The sequence below is a fragment of the Mobula birostris genome, chromosome 32, assembly GCF_030028105.1.
Source record: "Mobula birostris isolate sMobBir1 chromosome 32, sMobBir1.hap1, whole genome shotgun sequence".
Classification (NCBI taxonomy): Eukaryota; Metazoa; Chordata; class Chondrichthyes; order Myliobatiformes; family Myliobatidae; genus Mobula; species Mobula birostris.
In genome coordinates this window covers 28,367,797-28,384,427 of record NC_092401.1, presented here as the reverse complement: position 1 = coordinate 28,384,427, position 16,631 = coordinate 28,367,797, and the positions used below count along the sequence as shown (strand labels likewise).

Here is a 16,631-nt window from a genome sequence, read left to right as displayed (position 1 = left end):
CAGGAGAACCTGACGTTGTTCTCTGTGGACCAAAGAAGTTTGAGAGGAGATTTGATGGCGGTTGTCTAGGGATTAGAGGGAAATCCTTTCCATTAGCAGGTCATTTGAGAAGTAAGGAAGACAGTTGTTAAATTCTGGGCAGAGATGCATGGGAATGTGAAGAGAAAGGTCTTTGATGTTTTTGATGATCTGGAAATTATTACCTGTGGTTTGGTGGAAACTGGGGCACTCTGGGCTTCTAGAGGCGATCAGGTCCACATGAGAATATTAATTGAAAGGGCCATGGGGAGGATAATGGGAGAGAGTGAGGAAAGTGAATGAGAGGATTTCTCTATAATGCCAGTTAACCTACCAACTTTCACATCTCTGTGATGGAAGCTGGAGCACCTGGAGAAGCCCTTACAATCACAGGGTGCACGTGAAAACTCCACACAGACAGCAACCGAGTTCAGGATCAAACATTCCTAATGATCCCCTGTCAGTATTGACAGTCCCAAGACCTCCTACAAATACTGAGATTTTCTTGGGACCCCCTTTAAAAACCAATACACTCCTGAGTGATCCCCTATAAACACTGGCAGACGCCCTGGAGACCCTTTGTAAATTACTTTGTAAGAACCCACTGTAAAACAAACACACTCCTGAAGACTCTCTGCCTTCACTTCTGTAGGCTCCTGGATATCGACACTCACCCTGGACCTCCTGGAAATACTAACACGCTTACTGGGACCCCCTGTAAATATTAACACATTCCTGGGGGACCACCTGTAAATTCTGTCTAATGGGACAGGGAAGAAGAGGGAATGTCTGGGATTATGGGGGGGGGGGGGGGTGGTCCTTAATCATGTTGGCTGCCTTCTCAAGGCAAAGATCCCAATTTCCTATAAATATGCATTGCGTAGCTCAGCTGTATGTTTACAGTGGCAAGAGTTGAGAAGATCCTGTAGCCACCTACACCCCTGCGTAATGCACTGGTGTGTTTGAACTTTGATGGCTCCTAGCCACTTCAAATGGGTACCAGTATATCACAGTTGGTACTAAAGGCACCAATGTATAAATACAGTAAACATATGCAGCAGAGGCCTTTCAGTATCTTTTGAGTTAAGGTGTTTAGTGGAGACACTCACCATCATCTGAAGAGCAGGTTATCTAAAATGTGCCTACCCAACTATTTCATACAGTGGGCTTTTGTTCCCACCTGTAAACTGAAGGATTTATTTATACAAATGTCTGTTTGCCGATGATATAAATGGAAAATCCAGTGTCTCCCGATTGGTTAACAAATGTCTCCTGTTAGTTTGATCGGGTGATGTCAGCTGGGAGTTTTGTGAGTTTGAACCCCAGATGGAGCAGTGAGAGAGTGCTGCTGGTGTTTCAAATAAAACAGGGAGATGAGGCAGGTAGAGGATATTTTATTTATTTAGAGATTTAGCGATACTGCACGGTAGCAGGCCCTTCTGGCCCATCAAGCCTGTGCCACCCAGTTAGCTTACAAAACGACATCTTTGAGAAGTGGGAGGAAATCAGAGCACCTGGGGAAAACCTACAGAGCCGTAGGGAGAAGGTACAAACTCCTCAGATCGTCTCAAGGCCATGACGAGGAGTGTTATTCACAACATTTGTCCAAGAGAGAGATTAAAGAGAAACTACCTTTATTTATCAGACGCACATCGAAACGTACAGAGAAATGTGTCATTTGCGTCGACAGCAAAGCCAGTCTGAGGATAAACTCGGAGTCACCTGCAAGCATCATCATGCTCCTGGCACCAACGTAGCATGCCCACAACTTACCAACACCAACCCCTATGTCTTTGGAATGTGCGAGGAATTTGGAACAGTCGGAGGAAACACACACAGTTATGGGAAGAGCATGCAAACTCCCTATGATAACAGCTGGAAATGAACCCCTATTACTGGCCCTGTAAAGTGTTATGCTAACCACTACACTACTGTGCTGCTCTAGAATTTTTCCCCACAACCAACATTTCTGTAAAGCAAATACATACCTGGATTTACATATATCAGCACTGGGATCTTGTTCTGCACTCTTTGACTGCCACCTTTCCCTACATTATATCAGTGGATGATACACAGAAGATGGGGTTGGCACCATACAAGTGTAGATCATGACCTGAAATGTCAGCTGTTTATTCATCTCCACAGATGCTGCATGACGAACTGAGTTCCTATAGCATTTTGAATGTTTTGCTCAAGGTTTACAGAATATCTAGTGTTTATAAATGCTGGTTTTTCATAATGCTTATTCTTTTGTTGTGGCCATGGGTGATGCTTAGAGGGATGTTCGGGTCCACATCTATAGCTCCCTAAAAGTGGTACACAAGTAGACAAGGTGGTAAAGAAAGAAAACAGCTTGCTGACATTCATTGGTTGGGCTATTTTGGTACAAAAGTTATATTGCTGTTGGATTAAACCTTGGTTAAGCCACACTCAGAGTAGTGTGTGCAGATATAACTGCCCTCGTTACAGGAAGGACGTTGAGGCGTTGAAGAAGGCACAATAGATGTTTACTAGGATGCTGTCTCGATAAGAGAGTATTGGTTGGACAGATCTGTTTTCAAAACAACAAAACTGTTAATGGTTGAGAGAAGACCTGATAAAAGGTAACAAATTTAGGAGAGACATAGATACAGTAGATAGTCAGACTTTTTCCAAGTCTGGAAGTATCAATACTAGAGTTTAGAGGTTCAAGGTGAAAGGGGAAAGTTTAACAGAGATCAGTAAGAGATTTTTACACCGGGGTGGTGAGTACCTAGAACGATACACACAAAATGCTGGAGGAACTCAGCAGGCCAGGCAGCATCTATGGAAAAAAGCACAGTTGACGTTTCGGACCAAAACCCTTTGGCAGGACTCGTTAAGTACCTGGAGCACACTGGTGGGGAAGTGGTGGAAGCAGATACAAGAGATATGAACAGAGAGGGAAATGGTGAAAGGGTAATTAGTAAATGTTTGAGAAATCGATGTTCATACCATCAAGTTGGAGGCTACCAAGACATTGCTCCTCCAGCTTGAGCGTGGCCTCATCATGGCAGTAGAGGAGGCCCTGTACTGACATATCAGAATGGGAACTGGAAGTAGAATTGAAATGGGTGGCCACTGGGAGATCCAGGCTTTTGTGGCAGACAGAGTGAAGGTGCTTGGTGAAGCAGTCTTTCAGTCTATGTCAGGTCTTACCGATGTACAGGAGGCCTCACTGGGAGCACTAGATACAGTAGATGACCCAAACAGACTTGCAGGTGAAGTATTGCCTCACCTGGAAGGACCGTTTGGGGCCCTGAATGGTAGTGAAAGAGGAGGTGTAGAGGCAGCTATGGCACTCATTTGCAAGGATAAGTACTGGGAGGGAGTTGAGGAATGCAGACAGCAGGGCAGGAGCCAGCAGAAACAATGAGTCTACCTGAACAAGCCTAACCTGCGTGTCTTTGGAATGCGGGAGGAAACTAGAGCACCCAGGGAAACCTGGAGCGAAAACGCTCCTTACGGGCAGCGACAGGAATTGAACCTCAATCAGTGATCACTGGTGCTGTAGAGCGATGAGTCAACTGCTATGCTACCGTGCTGGTCAAATGATGGAAGGGCTGGGCAGACTCAGAAAGTGAAATGGCCTAAATCTGCTACCATGTCATGTGGTCTATAGTCCTAGGGCATCGTCCTAGGAGCAAATAAGAGAGGAAAGGCAGTGGGCTGTTGTTCTTGGCCTGGCGACTAGCACATTGAAATGAGGTCAGTCAAACATTGACAGGAACTTGGTTTGGTGTGAGGTGGGCATCACCCAAGGGGTAGATGGGGAAAGCATGGGGGGGAGGGGGGTTATGGGAGAGAAAAAAGACTGTGATGGACCATAGATCAGTGAAATGGGGACCACAACAGGAAGGCTGCTTTAAGTGGACTGTTCACAAATCAGAGTATCCTTTTTAATTCTGCGAGCATGAGGCAGTGTGTTCCAAACCTTTCGCTGAAGTGTTTCCTTCCCCCTCATCCTCTCCCCACCTGCTAGATTGAGAAATCCTCCCTCCCCTGAAAAACATGGAGAGAGCTGCCAAAAAAAGAGAGCTTGGAGCAGCCTGTGCACAGAGAGATACTTCACTCATCAGAAGGCCTGGCTTGTTTGCCAAACCTCTTCCCTATCAGTGTATTTTAAGTGTTGTTTATTCGGCGAGTCTGTTGCTAATCCAAGGGACCCAGGAGGCAGGATTCCACCGTTCCCGCTGGTGAGGTCTGTCTCCTGCCTGGTAGTTTATTAAACAGCCACACCATTTTGTGGGGACACAAGAGATTCTGTGGATGCTGGAAATCTAGAGCAGCACACAGAAAATGCTGGTGGAGCTCGCAGATTTCTACAGATATGCCGTGAAGAGCATACTAACTGGCTGCATCACTGTCTGAAATGGAGGGCACTATGCAGAATCAAAATAACCTGCAGGAAGTTGTAAAATAGGTCTCCATCATGGGCAGTAGCCTCGCCAGCATCCAGGACATTTTCAAGGAGCGATGGCTCAAAAAGCCAGCTCCCATCATTAATGACCCCCATCACACAGGACATCCTCTCTTCTCATTGCTACCATCAGGGAAGAGGTACAGGAGCCTAGAGGCGCACACTCAACAATTCAGGAATAGTTTCTTCCCCTCTGTCTCATATTTCAGAATGGCTATTGAAACCATAAACACTACCTCACTAATAAATACTTCCAGCTGGGTACAGGTATCGATTCTAACCGACATTTCAATGAAAAACTCTGCCATCTCCATCAGGAATTATGCCTGGGCATGTCTTGCCTGGTGGTATTTACACCCCCTCAGTCCATCTTCCTGATTGGTCAGTCCTCATCCAATCAGGTTTCCACTCTCCCACTTTGTTTACAATCGAATTCCAACACTACCTCACTACATCTTTTTGTCTTTTTATACTACTCATTCTAATATGGCTTTGTAAATATATCTATGCTTACTGTAGTTTACAATTTTTTATTATTATGTGCTGCAATGTACTGCTGCAGCATGACAACAAATTTCATATGCTGTGATATTAAACCTGATTTGATTCTGATTTTGACCTCAGCAGGTCAGGCCACATCAGTGGAGGGGAATAAACAGTCAAGATTTTTGTTAAAAATCCTCCCACTTTCCAAAGATTCACAAGTAGTGGGCATGCTGTGTTAGTGCTGGAAGCACGGAGACACTTGCCCATTCTGATGCTTGGTCTGAACTACAAATGAACATCTTGACATGTCTACGTGCCTTCCTGCATTGAGTTGCTGCCACATGATTGGCTGATTAGATATTTATATTAACAAGCAGGAGTATCTAATAAACTGGCCACTGAGTTTATATAAGGCAAATAAAACTAATCTTAAGAAACGGTGCAAAAACTTCTTGTTATTTGCATATAAAAAGCATGAACAATCCAACAATGGCTAAACATTCTCCAATATAACCAAATTTTGGAGGCGGTCCAATATCCAGCTGTAACTATATCTGCATACATGACCGATTCTACACATCCAAATCCGGAGGGTATCTATTCTGTAAAATCTCTGGAATCGTAAGCAAGAGGAAGAGTGGTAATGGGATGGGCTTCAATGGGCCTCTCTCATCCTTAAGTTTCCACATGATGGGAAATAACGAGTGAAAAGAATGAGTTATATTGTGAGGCTGAATTGCCGAGGGCTTTCTTATTGGCAAGGACCATGGCCAAATACCAATGGAACCCCAAGTGCACCTTAAAATCCATTTCCTATTGCTACAAGAGAACAGAAACAGTAAAAGAAGGAGACTTTTGTTTAAACAATGTTTCCTCATGATTATTTAACCTTCCCCTAAGATATCCTTAAGTGGAAAGCACAGTTTTTAAAAACAAAAAGCTGGTGTTTAACTTAAAAATGTGTACAGAGCAATGCTTTTATGCAGGGGGTGTTGGTATATTTACTACAAGGAGGGCAAGACCTACTCAGTGATACTTTCAGAAGAGAGAATGGAGAGAGGAATGGGTAGGAGACTGGGATCTCAAGGTCAGGTTCAAATTCAAATTCAACTCTATTGTCATTTAACCATACATATATGCACAATTAAATGAAACATCGCTTCTCTGGGGCCAAGGTGGAAAATACAGTACATGAGTCACACACTGCACCTATAATTGTGACGCAGTACATACAGTCAGAAAATAACATTAGCACAAGCGCCTGAGTAACATGGCCTAAAGATCTGAGTGGCCAGTCAGAGGATGCTGTGGAAATTATGGGCTGAATGCCTCCCACTTGGCTGTATGCTGGATGATTCCTCAATGCAGTTTGTTGGAGCTTGCTTTGCATTAGGGGGAGGCCAGTGTGTCACTATTTTACAACAATGACTATGCTTCAACACCCCTATTCTAATGGTGAAGAATATTGTGGTCCCTACAGGGCCAAGGGAGTTGAAAGTCTTTGCTATACACTGAGTGGCCTCTCTAGTAGGTACACCTGTACACCTGCTTGTTAATACGAATATCTAATCAGCCAATCATGAGGCAGCAACTCAGTGTATGAAAGCATGAAGACACGGTCAAAAGGTTCAGTTATCATTCAGACCAAACATCAGGGTGGGAAAGAAATGTGATCTAAGTGACTTTGACTACGTAATGAATGTTGGAGCCAAAAGGGGTGGTTTGAGTATCTTAGAAACTGCTGATCTCCTTGGATTTTTGTGCACAACAGTCTCCAGAGTTTAAAGAGAATGGTGTGAAGAACAATAAAACATCCAGCGAGTGGTAGTTCTGTGAGCTAAAATGCCTTGTTAATGAGAGAGCTCAGAGGAGAATGGGAAGACTGGTTCAAACTGGCAGGAAGGTAACAATAACTCAAATAACCACATGTTACAACAATGGTTTGCAGAAGAGCATTCCAGAATGCACAACACATCGAACCTTGAGCAACACACACCAAATGCTGGAGGAACTCAGCAGGCCAGGCAGCATCTATGGAAAAAAGTACAGTCGACGTTTCGGGCTGAGACGTCCACTGTACTTTTTACCATAGATGTTGCCTGGCCTGCTGAGTTCCTCCAGTAATTTTTGTGTCTTGCTCGGATTTCCAGCATCTGCATATTCCAGATCTGCAATTTGCAGCGTCGAACCTTGATGTGGATGGGCTACAGTAGCAAAGAACCTTGAACATATACTTTCCAAAAACTTTATTAGATACAGGAGTTACCTAATAAAATGGCCACTGAGTATCAATCTAATGGCTCACTGTCTTTTTTAAACTTGTTGCAGAAATGAAGACACAATGTGAATGATAGGCTGAAACTGATTAGGGAATTACCTGGGTGGGAATTACTAATGAAACTCTTCACCACGGGACCTGCGGCTTTATCAGTTCACTGTGAATTCAGCTCAAGAAGCCATATATCTCTAGGTTTCACTCTGTTGACCGTGTGGATGCTGCCTGACCTGCTGAGTTCCTGCAGTGTTTTGTGTGTGTTGCTGAAGTTTTCCAGCATCAGCAGAATCTCTTGTGTTTAGATGGATGTGGACCAAATTCAGGCAAATGAGACTAACTTAAATAGACATGTTAGCTGGCATGGATAAGTTGGGTTGAAGGGCTTGTTTCCAATCTGTATAGCAGTATGAGTGTTGTGGGTAAGGGGTGGATTGAAACTAAGAGGTGTTTTATGCCTAACATGTCAATCATTTGTTCTCAGGAATGACATCACCTGCTTCTTTAAAGAAGTCGACGAAGCATGAGTTTGGCAGTGGGACACCTTCGCAAACTGTCTCCTCGCGAATGGCGTTCACACACCACCCCCTGCCCGTGATTGCAGGCACCAGGCCAGGTGAGTTGACCCAGGGTGTCGTGAAGACCTTTGAGCCTTTGGTTTGATCTGAAGCGCACATTGTTTGGGCTGTGATTATCCAAAATACCCCTCCATCAGTGAGGCATGGTGAATGCAGTGTGTGATGCCTACGAAATGCACCTGGGGTGCCCACGCCTGCTAGCTCAACCACCAAGAAGGATCAGAGCAGGAAGTGAGTGGGACAACCGTAAGACAATAAGACTTTGGAGCAACATTAGGCCATTCAGCCCATTGACCCTGCTTCATCATGGCCATTTATTATCTCTCTCAACCCTATTCTCCTTCCTTCTCTCCATAACTTTTGACACTATTATTAATCGAGATCCGATCAACCTCCACTTTAAACGTATCTAATGAATTGGCCTCCACCATCATCTTTGGCAATGTATTTCTCTGATTCACCACCCTCGGGCTAAAGAAGTTCTGCATCATCTCTATTCTAAAGGGACTTCCTTGTATTCTGAGACTGTGCCCTCTGGTCCTAGATTTCCCTCTATAGCAAATATCCTCTCAATGTTCATTCTATCTAGGTCTTTCAATATCTGATAGATTTCAATGAGATCCACCGCCTGAATCTTCTAAACTCCAGTGGGTATAGGCCCACAGCTATCAAACACTCCTCATAAGTTAACCCTTTCATTCCTGGGATCATACTCACGATCCTTCTCTGGATCCTCTCCAAAGCCATCACATCCTTTCTTAGCTAAGGGGCCCAAAACTGCTTACAACACTCCAAGTGTGGTCTGACCAACATCTGATGAAGCCTTAACATTACATCCTTTTATATCCTAATCCCCTTGAAATGAAAGTTAACATTGTATTTGCCTTCCTTACCACCAACCCAATCTGTAAGTCAACCTTTAGAGAATCCTCACAAGAACTCCCAAGTCCGCCTCCTTCTTTATGAATCCACTGCCCATTTAGAAAATACTTTATTCTTTCCACCAAAGTGCATGACAATACACTTCACTACTTTATATACCATCTGCCACTTTTGGCAGATTCCCCTTCAAGTTGTACACCCATCCTGACTGAGAAATAAACACTGAAACTTCCCAGTCCCTTCCTGAATCCTAGAATTCAAATACTTAATAGCGCTGTGTCAATACTTAATTGACCTGTCATTGTTAATTAACTGGACTCTGTAAACTTGCACTTGTTCCTCAATCATTCTTTATTTTACTGTTGCACAAGGAGAACAGCATGACCCTCATCACCACACTGTACTGAATTTTAAACAGAGAATTGACTAGCAGTTACAGATATTGGCCATAATACCATAAGATATAGGAACAGGATTAGGCCATTTGGCCCATTGAGTCTACTCCGCCATTCCATCATGGCTAATCCAATTTTCCTCTCATCTCCAGTCTCCTGCCTTTCCCTGAATCCCTTCAAGCCCTAATCAATCAAGAATCTATCAACCTCTTCCTAAAGTATACATAAAGGTTTGGCCTCCACAGCTGCCTCTGGCAAAGAATTCCACAGATTCACCACTCTCTGGTGAAAGAAATTCCTCCTCATCTCTGTTCTAAAAGGACACCCCTCTATTCTGTGGCTGTGTCCTTTGGTCTTAGACTGTCATAAGAAACATCTACTCTATGAAGGTCTTTCACCATTCAATAAGTTTCATTGAGGTCACCCCTCATTCTTCTGAATTCTAGTGAATAAAGGCCATCAAATGTGTTCATATGACAAGTTGTTCAATTCTGGAATAATTTTCGTGCACCTTCTTCAAACCCTCTCCAGTTTCAGCACATTCTTTCTAAGATGAGGGGCACAAAACTGCTCACAATACTCCAAGTGAGGCCGCACCAGTGCTTATCATTACATTCTAGACCCCTTGAAATAACTGCTAACATTGCATTTGCCTTCCTCACCACAGACTCAACCTGCATATTAACATTTAGGGAATCCTGCAAAAGGACCCCTTAAGTCCCTTTGCACCTTGGTTTTTCCTCTCCTATTAATAAATAGTCAACCCTTTCATTTCTTCTACCAGAGTGCATGACCATACACTTCCTGACACTGTTTCCATCTGCCACTTCTTTGCGCATTCTCCTAATCTGTCTCAATCCTTCTGGAGCCTCTCTACTTCCTTAAAACTATCTTCCTATCGTCTGCAAACTTTGCAACAAAGCCATCAATTCCATCATCCAATTCATTGATATATAATGTAGAAAGAAGCTGTCCCAATGCTGACCCCTGAGGAACTACTCCTCCAGCATTATTTTCCAGCAATTTACATTTTATATATCTGAGGAAATTTTTGATATCTTCTTTAATATTATTGGCCAGCTTACTTTTGTATTCCATCTTTATCTCCTTAATGACTTTTTTAGTTGCCTTCTGTTGGCTTTCAAAAGCTTCCCAATTCTCCAACTTCCCACTAATTTTTGCTCTATTTTATGCTCTCTCTTCTTCCTCTTTGGGATATATGTATCCTGTGCCATCCGAATTTCTTTCAGAAATTCTAGCCATTGCTGCTCTGCCACATCCCAGCCAGTGTTCTTTACCAACCAATTCTGGCCAACTCCTCTCTCACGCTTCTGAAATTCCCTTTTCTCCACTGTAATACTGATACATCTGACTTTAACTCTCCTTCTCATATTATGATCACTTCCCATAAGGGTTCTTTTACCTTAAGCTCTCTAGTCAACTCCAGTTCTTTGCACAACACCCAGTCCAAAATAACTGATCCCCTAGTGGGCTCAACCACCAGCTGCTCTAAACAGCCACCTCGTATGCATTCTAGAAATATCCCTGCTCGGAATCCAGCTCCAACCCGATTTTCCCAATCTACCCGCGTATTGAAATCTCCCGTGACTATTGTAACATTGCCCTTTTGGCATGCATTTTCTATCCCCCATTGTAATTTGTAGACCACATCATTATTACTGTTTGGGGATCTGTATATATCTCCTATCAGGGTCTTTTTACCCTTGCAGTTCCTTAGCTCTATCTATTGACCATTTGGTAAACTCTATATGTTTGAATTCCTTACTTGCAAGATCAATTACCGTTCACAATACAGGTGTTAAAAGTCAATAGAAACTACAAGCTGAGAACCAATGATACCGGATGGTCACTCACACCCTCAAAGACAGTAAGGGCAATAAATACTCAACTAAATCGTAATGCCAGATCCTGAAAAATGGACTTAAACTAATGTGCCTAGCAACACTCACAACACGCTGGAGGAACTCAGCAGGTCGGGCAGCATCCGTGGAAACGATCAGTCAACGTTTCGGGCCAGAACCCTTCGTCGGGACTGAAGAGGGATGGGGCAGAGGCCCTATAAAGAAGGTGGGGGGAGGGTGGGAAGGAGAAGGCTGGTAGGTTCCAGGTGAAAAACCAGTAAGGGGAAAGATAAAGGGGTGGGGGAGGGGAAGCAGGGAGGTGATAGGCAAGAAAGGTGAAGAAGGAATAGGGGAAAACACAATGGGTAGTAGAAGGAGGCGGAACCATGAGGGAGGTGATAGGCAGCTGGGGGAGGGGGCAGAGTGACATAGGGATAGGGGAAGGGAGGGGGAGGGAATAACCGGAAGTTGGAGAATTCTATGTTCATACCAAGGGGCTGGAGACGACCTAGACAGTATATGAGGTGTTGCTCCTCCAACCTGAGTTTAGCCTCATCATGGCAGTAGAGGAGGCCATGTATAGAGGTGGACATATCTGAATGGGAGTGGGAAGCAGAGTTGAAGTGGGTGGCTACTGGGAGATCCTGTCTGTTGTGGCGGACGGAGCGGAGGTGCTCGATGAAGTGGTCCCCCAATCTGCGTCGGGTTTCACCGATGTAGAGGAGGCCGCACTGGGAGCACTGGATGCAACAGATGACCCCAACAGACTCACAAGTGAAGTGTTGCCTCATTTGGAAGGACTGTTTGGGGCCCTGAATGGTGGCAAGAGAGGAGGTGTAGGGACAGGTGTAGCACTTACCCTTACAGGGATAAGTGCCAGGTGGGAGATCCATGGAGAGGGACTTGTGGATCAGGGAGTCGCGGAGGGTCTGATCCCTGTGGAAAGTGGAGAGGGGTGGAGAGAGAAAGATGTGCTTAGTGGTGGGGTCCTGTTGAAGGTGGTGGAAGTTGCGGAGGATAATGTGCTGGATCCAGAGGCTGGTGGGGTGGTAGGTGAGGACAAGGGGAACTCTGTCCCTGTTGTGGTGGCGGGAGCATGGGGTGAGGGCCGAAGTGTGGGAAATGGAGGAGATGCGGGTGAGGGCAACATTTCACTTGTGAGTCTGTTGGGGTCATAGGCAACACTTCACTTGTGAGTCATTGTTTCCACGGATGCTGCCCGACCTGCTGAGTTCCTCCAGCGTGTTGTGAGTGTTGCTTTGACCCCAGCATCTGCAGATTATTTTGTGTAACTAATGTGCCTAGTTGTTTGCCAGTTGGATCAAACTCATCCCATTGATACCAACCTTATACCACCATCTCCAATCCCTGTTGCTTTCCAGTTTGCTCAGTAGCGTGACAACAGCGAGAAGTCAGCTTCTTGGGCAGAGGAAAAGAGAAACCTTTGTTTAAAAGCTCAAAGTTAATTTATGATCAAAATGCGTAATGTGTCACCATATGCTACCATGAGATATGAGTTCTCGCAGGCATTTACAGGAAAATAAATAAATAATATAGTATTTATGAAAAACTATAAATAATAAAGACTAACAAACAACCAATGTGCAAGGTGGTGTTATGCAAACAGTTTTAAACCACATGGTTGGGTAAAATGGGGAGAGGCAAGACGTCTCATCGGCCTTTGCTGACTTCCAACGTTGAAAGATTTACACTCAGAGGCCACTTTATTAGTTACCTCCTACCTAAGTCACCTAGATCACATTTCCTTCCATTCTGATGTTTGGTCTGAACAATTGAACTTCTTGGCCATGCCTGCATGCTTTTAGGCATTGAATTACTGACACATGAATGACTGATTAGGCATTTGCATTAACTGGCGGGTGTCTAGATGTACAGGTGTACTTAATAATGTGGTCAATGAGTGTAGTCTGTAACTGGTTCCCCCTCAGTTCTTGTATCTGTGAACATCGTGTGATGCCACACATGAGGTTATGACTGCTTCTTCCTTCTCTTTTTGAAATGTACCCACAGGAAGCCCTCGTGCACCAGCCTCGGCAATCCACTTCCCATCGTCCTCCATCATCCAGCAGCCAAGTCCTTACTTCGCCCACCCAACCATCCGCTACCACCACCACACCAGCCAGGATCCCCTGAAAGAATTTGTGCAGCTGATCTGCTCTGATAGCTCCAGCCAGGCCACAGGACAGGTGGGGTACCTAAACGTAAGGTTCCAGCTTTTTCTCTGCCACTTTCTACACCTGTTTTATGCGATGCTGCTAGAGGATAGTAACTGAGCTCTCAAACTGGTCTCGATTAAAGAGTGAGTTTCCCTGGGGCCCTCGCAGGGCTGAGTTAGGTGGCCAGGTTCGTAATTTTTTGTCAGTTTTTCTCCTCACCAGTGCTCAGTGTGGACACCTTCTGGGTTCAAGCAGGAATGTGTCATGCCTGGACAGGCAGGTAGCTCTGGGTCTCCACCCAGCTAAAAGGAGTCACCTGCCACTCATGACCAACTCATCACCTGCAGCCTATTTAAACCCAACTCTCGTCCACAGCTTTTGTTCACCCATCGAACCAGCCATTCTCAACCAGTTGCTCCTACTCTTCAGTTACCTTGTTGCCTGTGTTGTTTAGTATCTGTTCTCTCTCAGTATGTGGCCCCTTTAAACTTTTTTTTGCAGTCTACTATTAAAGTTATCATTTGCAACTGATTCATTTCCACTGTTTTGCTTTTGGGTCAAGCCTCACCTGCATTTCCTGACAGCTTGGATGAACCAAGCGGAGATTGCTTGCTTAAAGGATGTCATCCATTGACATCACCGCACGATCCGGAAGCAGCAGGATACCACTGACCGTCAGCTTGCCCCTCTCAACTAACTTTCTGTCTCAATATAGTCACTCTGTGCCAGTTAACCTCCTCCCTTGGACCCCAAATTCCAGTGCATGAATGCTTCAATGGATCCTCAACACGATACTTCACTTCTTATCCCAGTGCGTCTTACACTTTGAGCTCCAGCATCTCTGTGTTTTACAGACCAAGCCAAGGTACCTTTGTCATCACTCTCTTGATTGGGAATACTCTGACCTGGGCCAACTGGGACAATAAGACATTCATTTCACAACTGTGATGTGTGGGTTTTCGACCATCCTGGATGTGGAGGAGAGGAGGTGAATAAGATACTTTGCCTGCGTCAAGGTTCATGTTCAGTGTTGTGTTACACCATGGAATTGAGGACCCTCATGGCAGAGAGCAGCTAGAATGTGCAAGAGCACTGGCCTATTACCATCACAGCTGCTTGGAGCACTTGAAAAAAAAGTTATCTACACAGAAGATGCCCACTGACCTCAAAAAAGCTCATCACTCTGGCCCTCCGTATTGATAAGTATCTTATGGAATCACCCTCCAGCCCATTAGCTGGACCCCCAGAACTACTTTGGCCTGCAGAACCTTCCTCAGCAATGACTCCAGAATCCATGCCAATACAGAGAGCTCCTTTAATGCCCCAAGAGCGTGGGCATTGATCTAGAAGCAACTTACATGCCTACTGCAGAGAGGCCAATTACCAACAAATCAAATGCATCAAGGAAACAGTGCCACTAGGTAGATATGAAGGGCCTTCTATGTGGTAAGCTGCCCTGGCTTCTCATTCCAGCACCATAGCCCGATGCACTCCTTCTGCCCTCCTCCGCCACACTGACAGTTCTACGTGCAAAAGAGTCTCTGTTCGATTCGGGCACAGCAGGCAACTTTCGGGACCGGGCTCTGTGTGTGCAGCTTGAACTTCCCACTAAGCCTATCTTTCACTCTTTCTGCATCACGGCCATTGACAGTTGTCCCTTGAGGTTTGCGATGGTCAGAGGGCATACATGGCCTGTGCACATGAACATTTGGGAGCACCCAAAGTCCATTCAATTCATCCCGATCAACTCCCTCAACCGCTCATCTTGAGTTACATCTGACTCTTCACTCACGACGCTCACTTTGCCTGATCATCTGCTTCACTGCTGAGTTGGTGACCATCTTGCCTGAAACCTCAGTAAATCCTGGAGACGTAGGAAATCCTCGACCTCACGGACTCACACAGGAATACCACGAACAAGCCATCGTCTTCAGTAAAAGGGAAGCCAGCACTCTGCCACCTCAGAGTCCACATGACTGAATGATCGACCTCCTCCTGAGCACCATCCTGCCCCACAGTTATCAGTTCTCCCTCTTCCCTCTGCAACACAAGCACTGCAGCACAGCCTCAGTTGTCCATCGCAGTACCCAGCCAGTGCAGGAATCATCTTGTCAAAAAGAAAATGGGGGTCTTTGTCCCTGCATTGACTACCGTGGATGCAACAGAATCACCATTAAGTACTGCTACCCTTTTCCCTTGATTGGAAACAGAACCTCATATCCAGACTCTGTGGGGTCCAGATCTTCTCCGAACTGGATTTCTGGAGCATGTACAATCTGATCCGTATCCACCCGTGGGATGAGTAGTATGCAGCGTTCATAACACCACTGACCACTACAAATACTTGATGATGCCTTTTGGACTTTCCAACAGTCCAGCCACTTTCCAAGCCTTGATTAATGATATCCTCTGAGACGTACTTACAGGAATGTGTTCATCTACCTCGAGGACTTCCTCATCTTCTCCAAGAACCCCCAAGAACACAAATGTCAAGCCCACTCAGTCCTTAAGCACCTACGGCAAGTTAGAAAAGTGCCTGTTCCACACCTCAGTCAAGTCCTTCCTTCAAGGTATAACCATGAAGCCAGAGAAAGTGCACATTATTGTTGAATGGCCTCATGTGCTTTCCTTCCTCACCTTCCTCATGAGTAACCATATCTGCTACCATAGACCATACTTCTAAGGAGCACTTCATCCACGCTTCCATTCTCCACCATCTGAACCCCTCTGGACCTTTTGTGGTAGAGGTGGATATATCTGACGTGGTCATTGAGGCCATCCTCACCCAGTGAGGACCAGACGAGAATACAACCTCTTGTGCCTTCTCCTTGTCAAGTGCAGCTCTACACAGTGCCGTTATGGAGTAGGAGACAGGGGGCGACTCACCACTAAATGGGCTTTCAAGCAATATACACCTTGGCTGATGGAAATCCTGAGCCCTTCCTGATCTGGACTGATCACCAGAACTTCATATCCATACAAGAGACCCACCAACTCAACCCACATCAGGCTCGCTGGGCCTCTTCTTCGAGCAATTCAACTTCAAAATCTCCTACCAACTCAGCTCCAAAAACATTAGGGTGATGTCTGGTCAAGGCGGGTCAACCCAGCTGAAATGGAGATCGACCCCTTAAGCCCATTACTCCATCCTGGCAGATCCTCACCCTGATTGGCTGGGATCTTGAGAACAAGATGCGCCAGACCCTACAGCACGAGTCTGCTTCAGTCAACACATGAGATGACCAGTGGCTGTGAGCTCTGACACACTCCAATGGGCCCACTCCTCACCCTGCTCTGGCTATCCAGGCACATGATGGACTCTGGATTTTCTGTGACAACGGTTCTGGTGTCCTACCATGATCACAGATGTACATAAGGTCATCTCTGCCTGCCATCAATGTGCCCAGTCCATTTCCTTCAGCAGCAGCCTTCTGAGCTCTTACAGCTCCTACTTGTCCCTCGATGCTTGTGGTTTCACATCGCCATGGATTTTGTCATGGGTTTGCCACCTTCCAATGGGGCC

At 45.4% G+C, this 16,631-nt stretch overlaps 1 protein-coding gene across 11 annotated transcripts in view; it reads left to right on the top strand.

Annotated features, from left to right (window-relative positions):
• LOC140191133 (nuclear factor 1 X-type-like) overlaps window positions 1–16,631 on the top strand; it is a 425,546-nt gene that overhangs the window by 343,996 nt on the left and 64,919 nt on the right. For 8 of the 11 annotated variants that reach the window (XM_072248245.1, XM_072248246.1, XM_072248247.1 and 5 more), the window contains 2 exons: window positions 7,699–7,830; window positions 12,963–13,153. In XM_072248245.1, the coding sequence (XP_072104346.1) occupies window positions 7,699–7,830; window positions 12,963–13,153 (323 nt within the window). The remainder of the gene's footprint in view (window positions 1–7,698; window positions 7,831–12,962; window positions 13,154–16,631) is intronic. The other 3 variants (XM_072248254.1, XM_072248249.1, XM_072248255.1) reach the window with 1 other exon arrangement.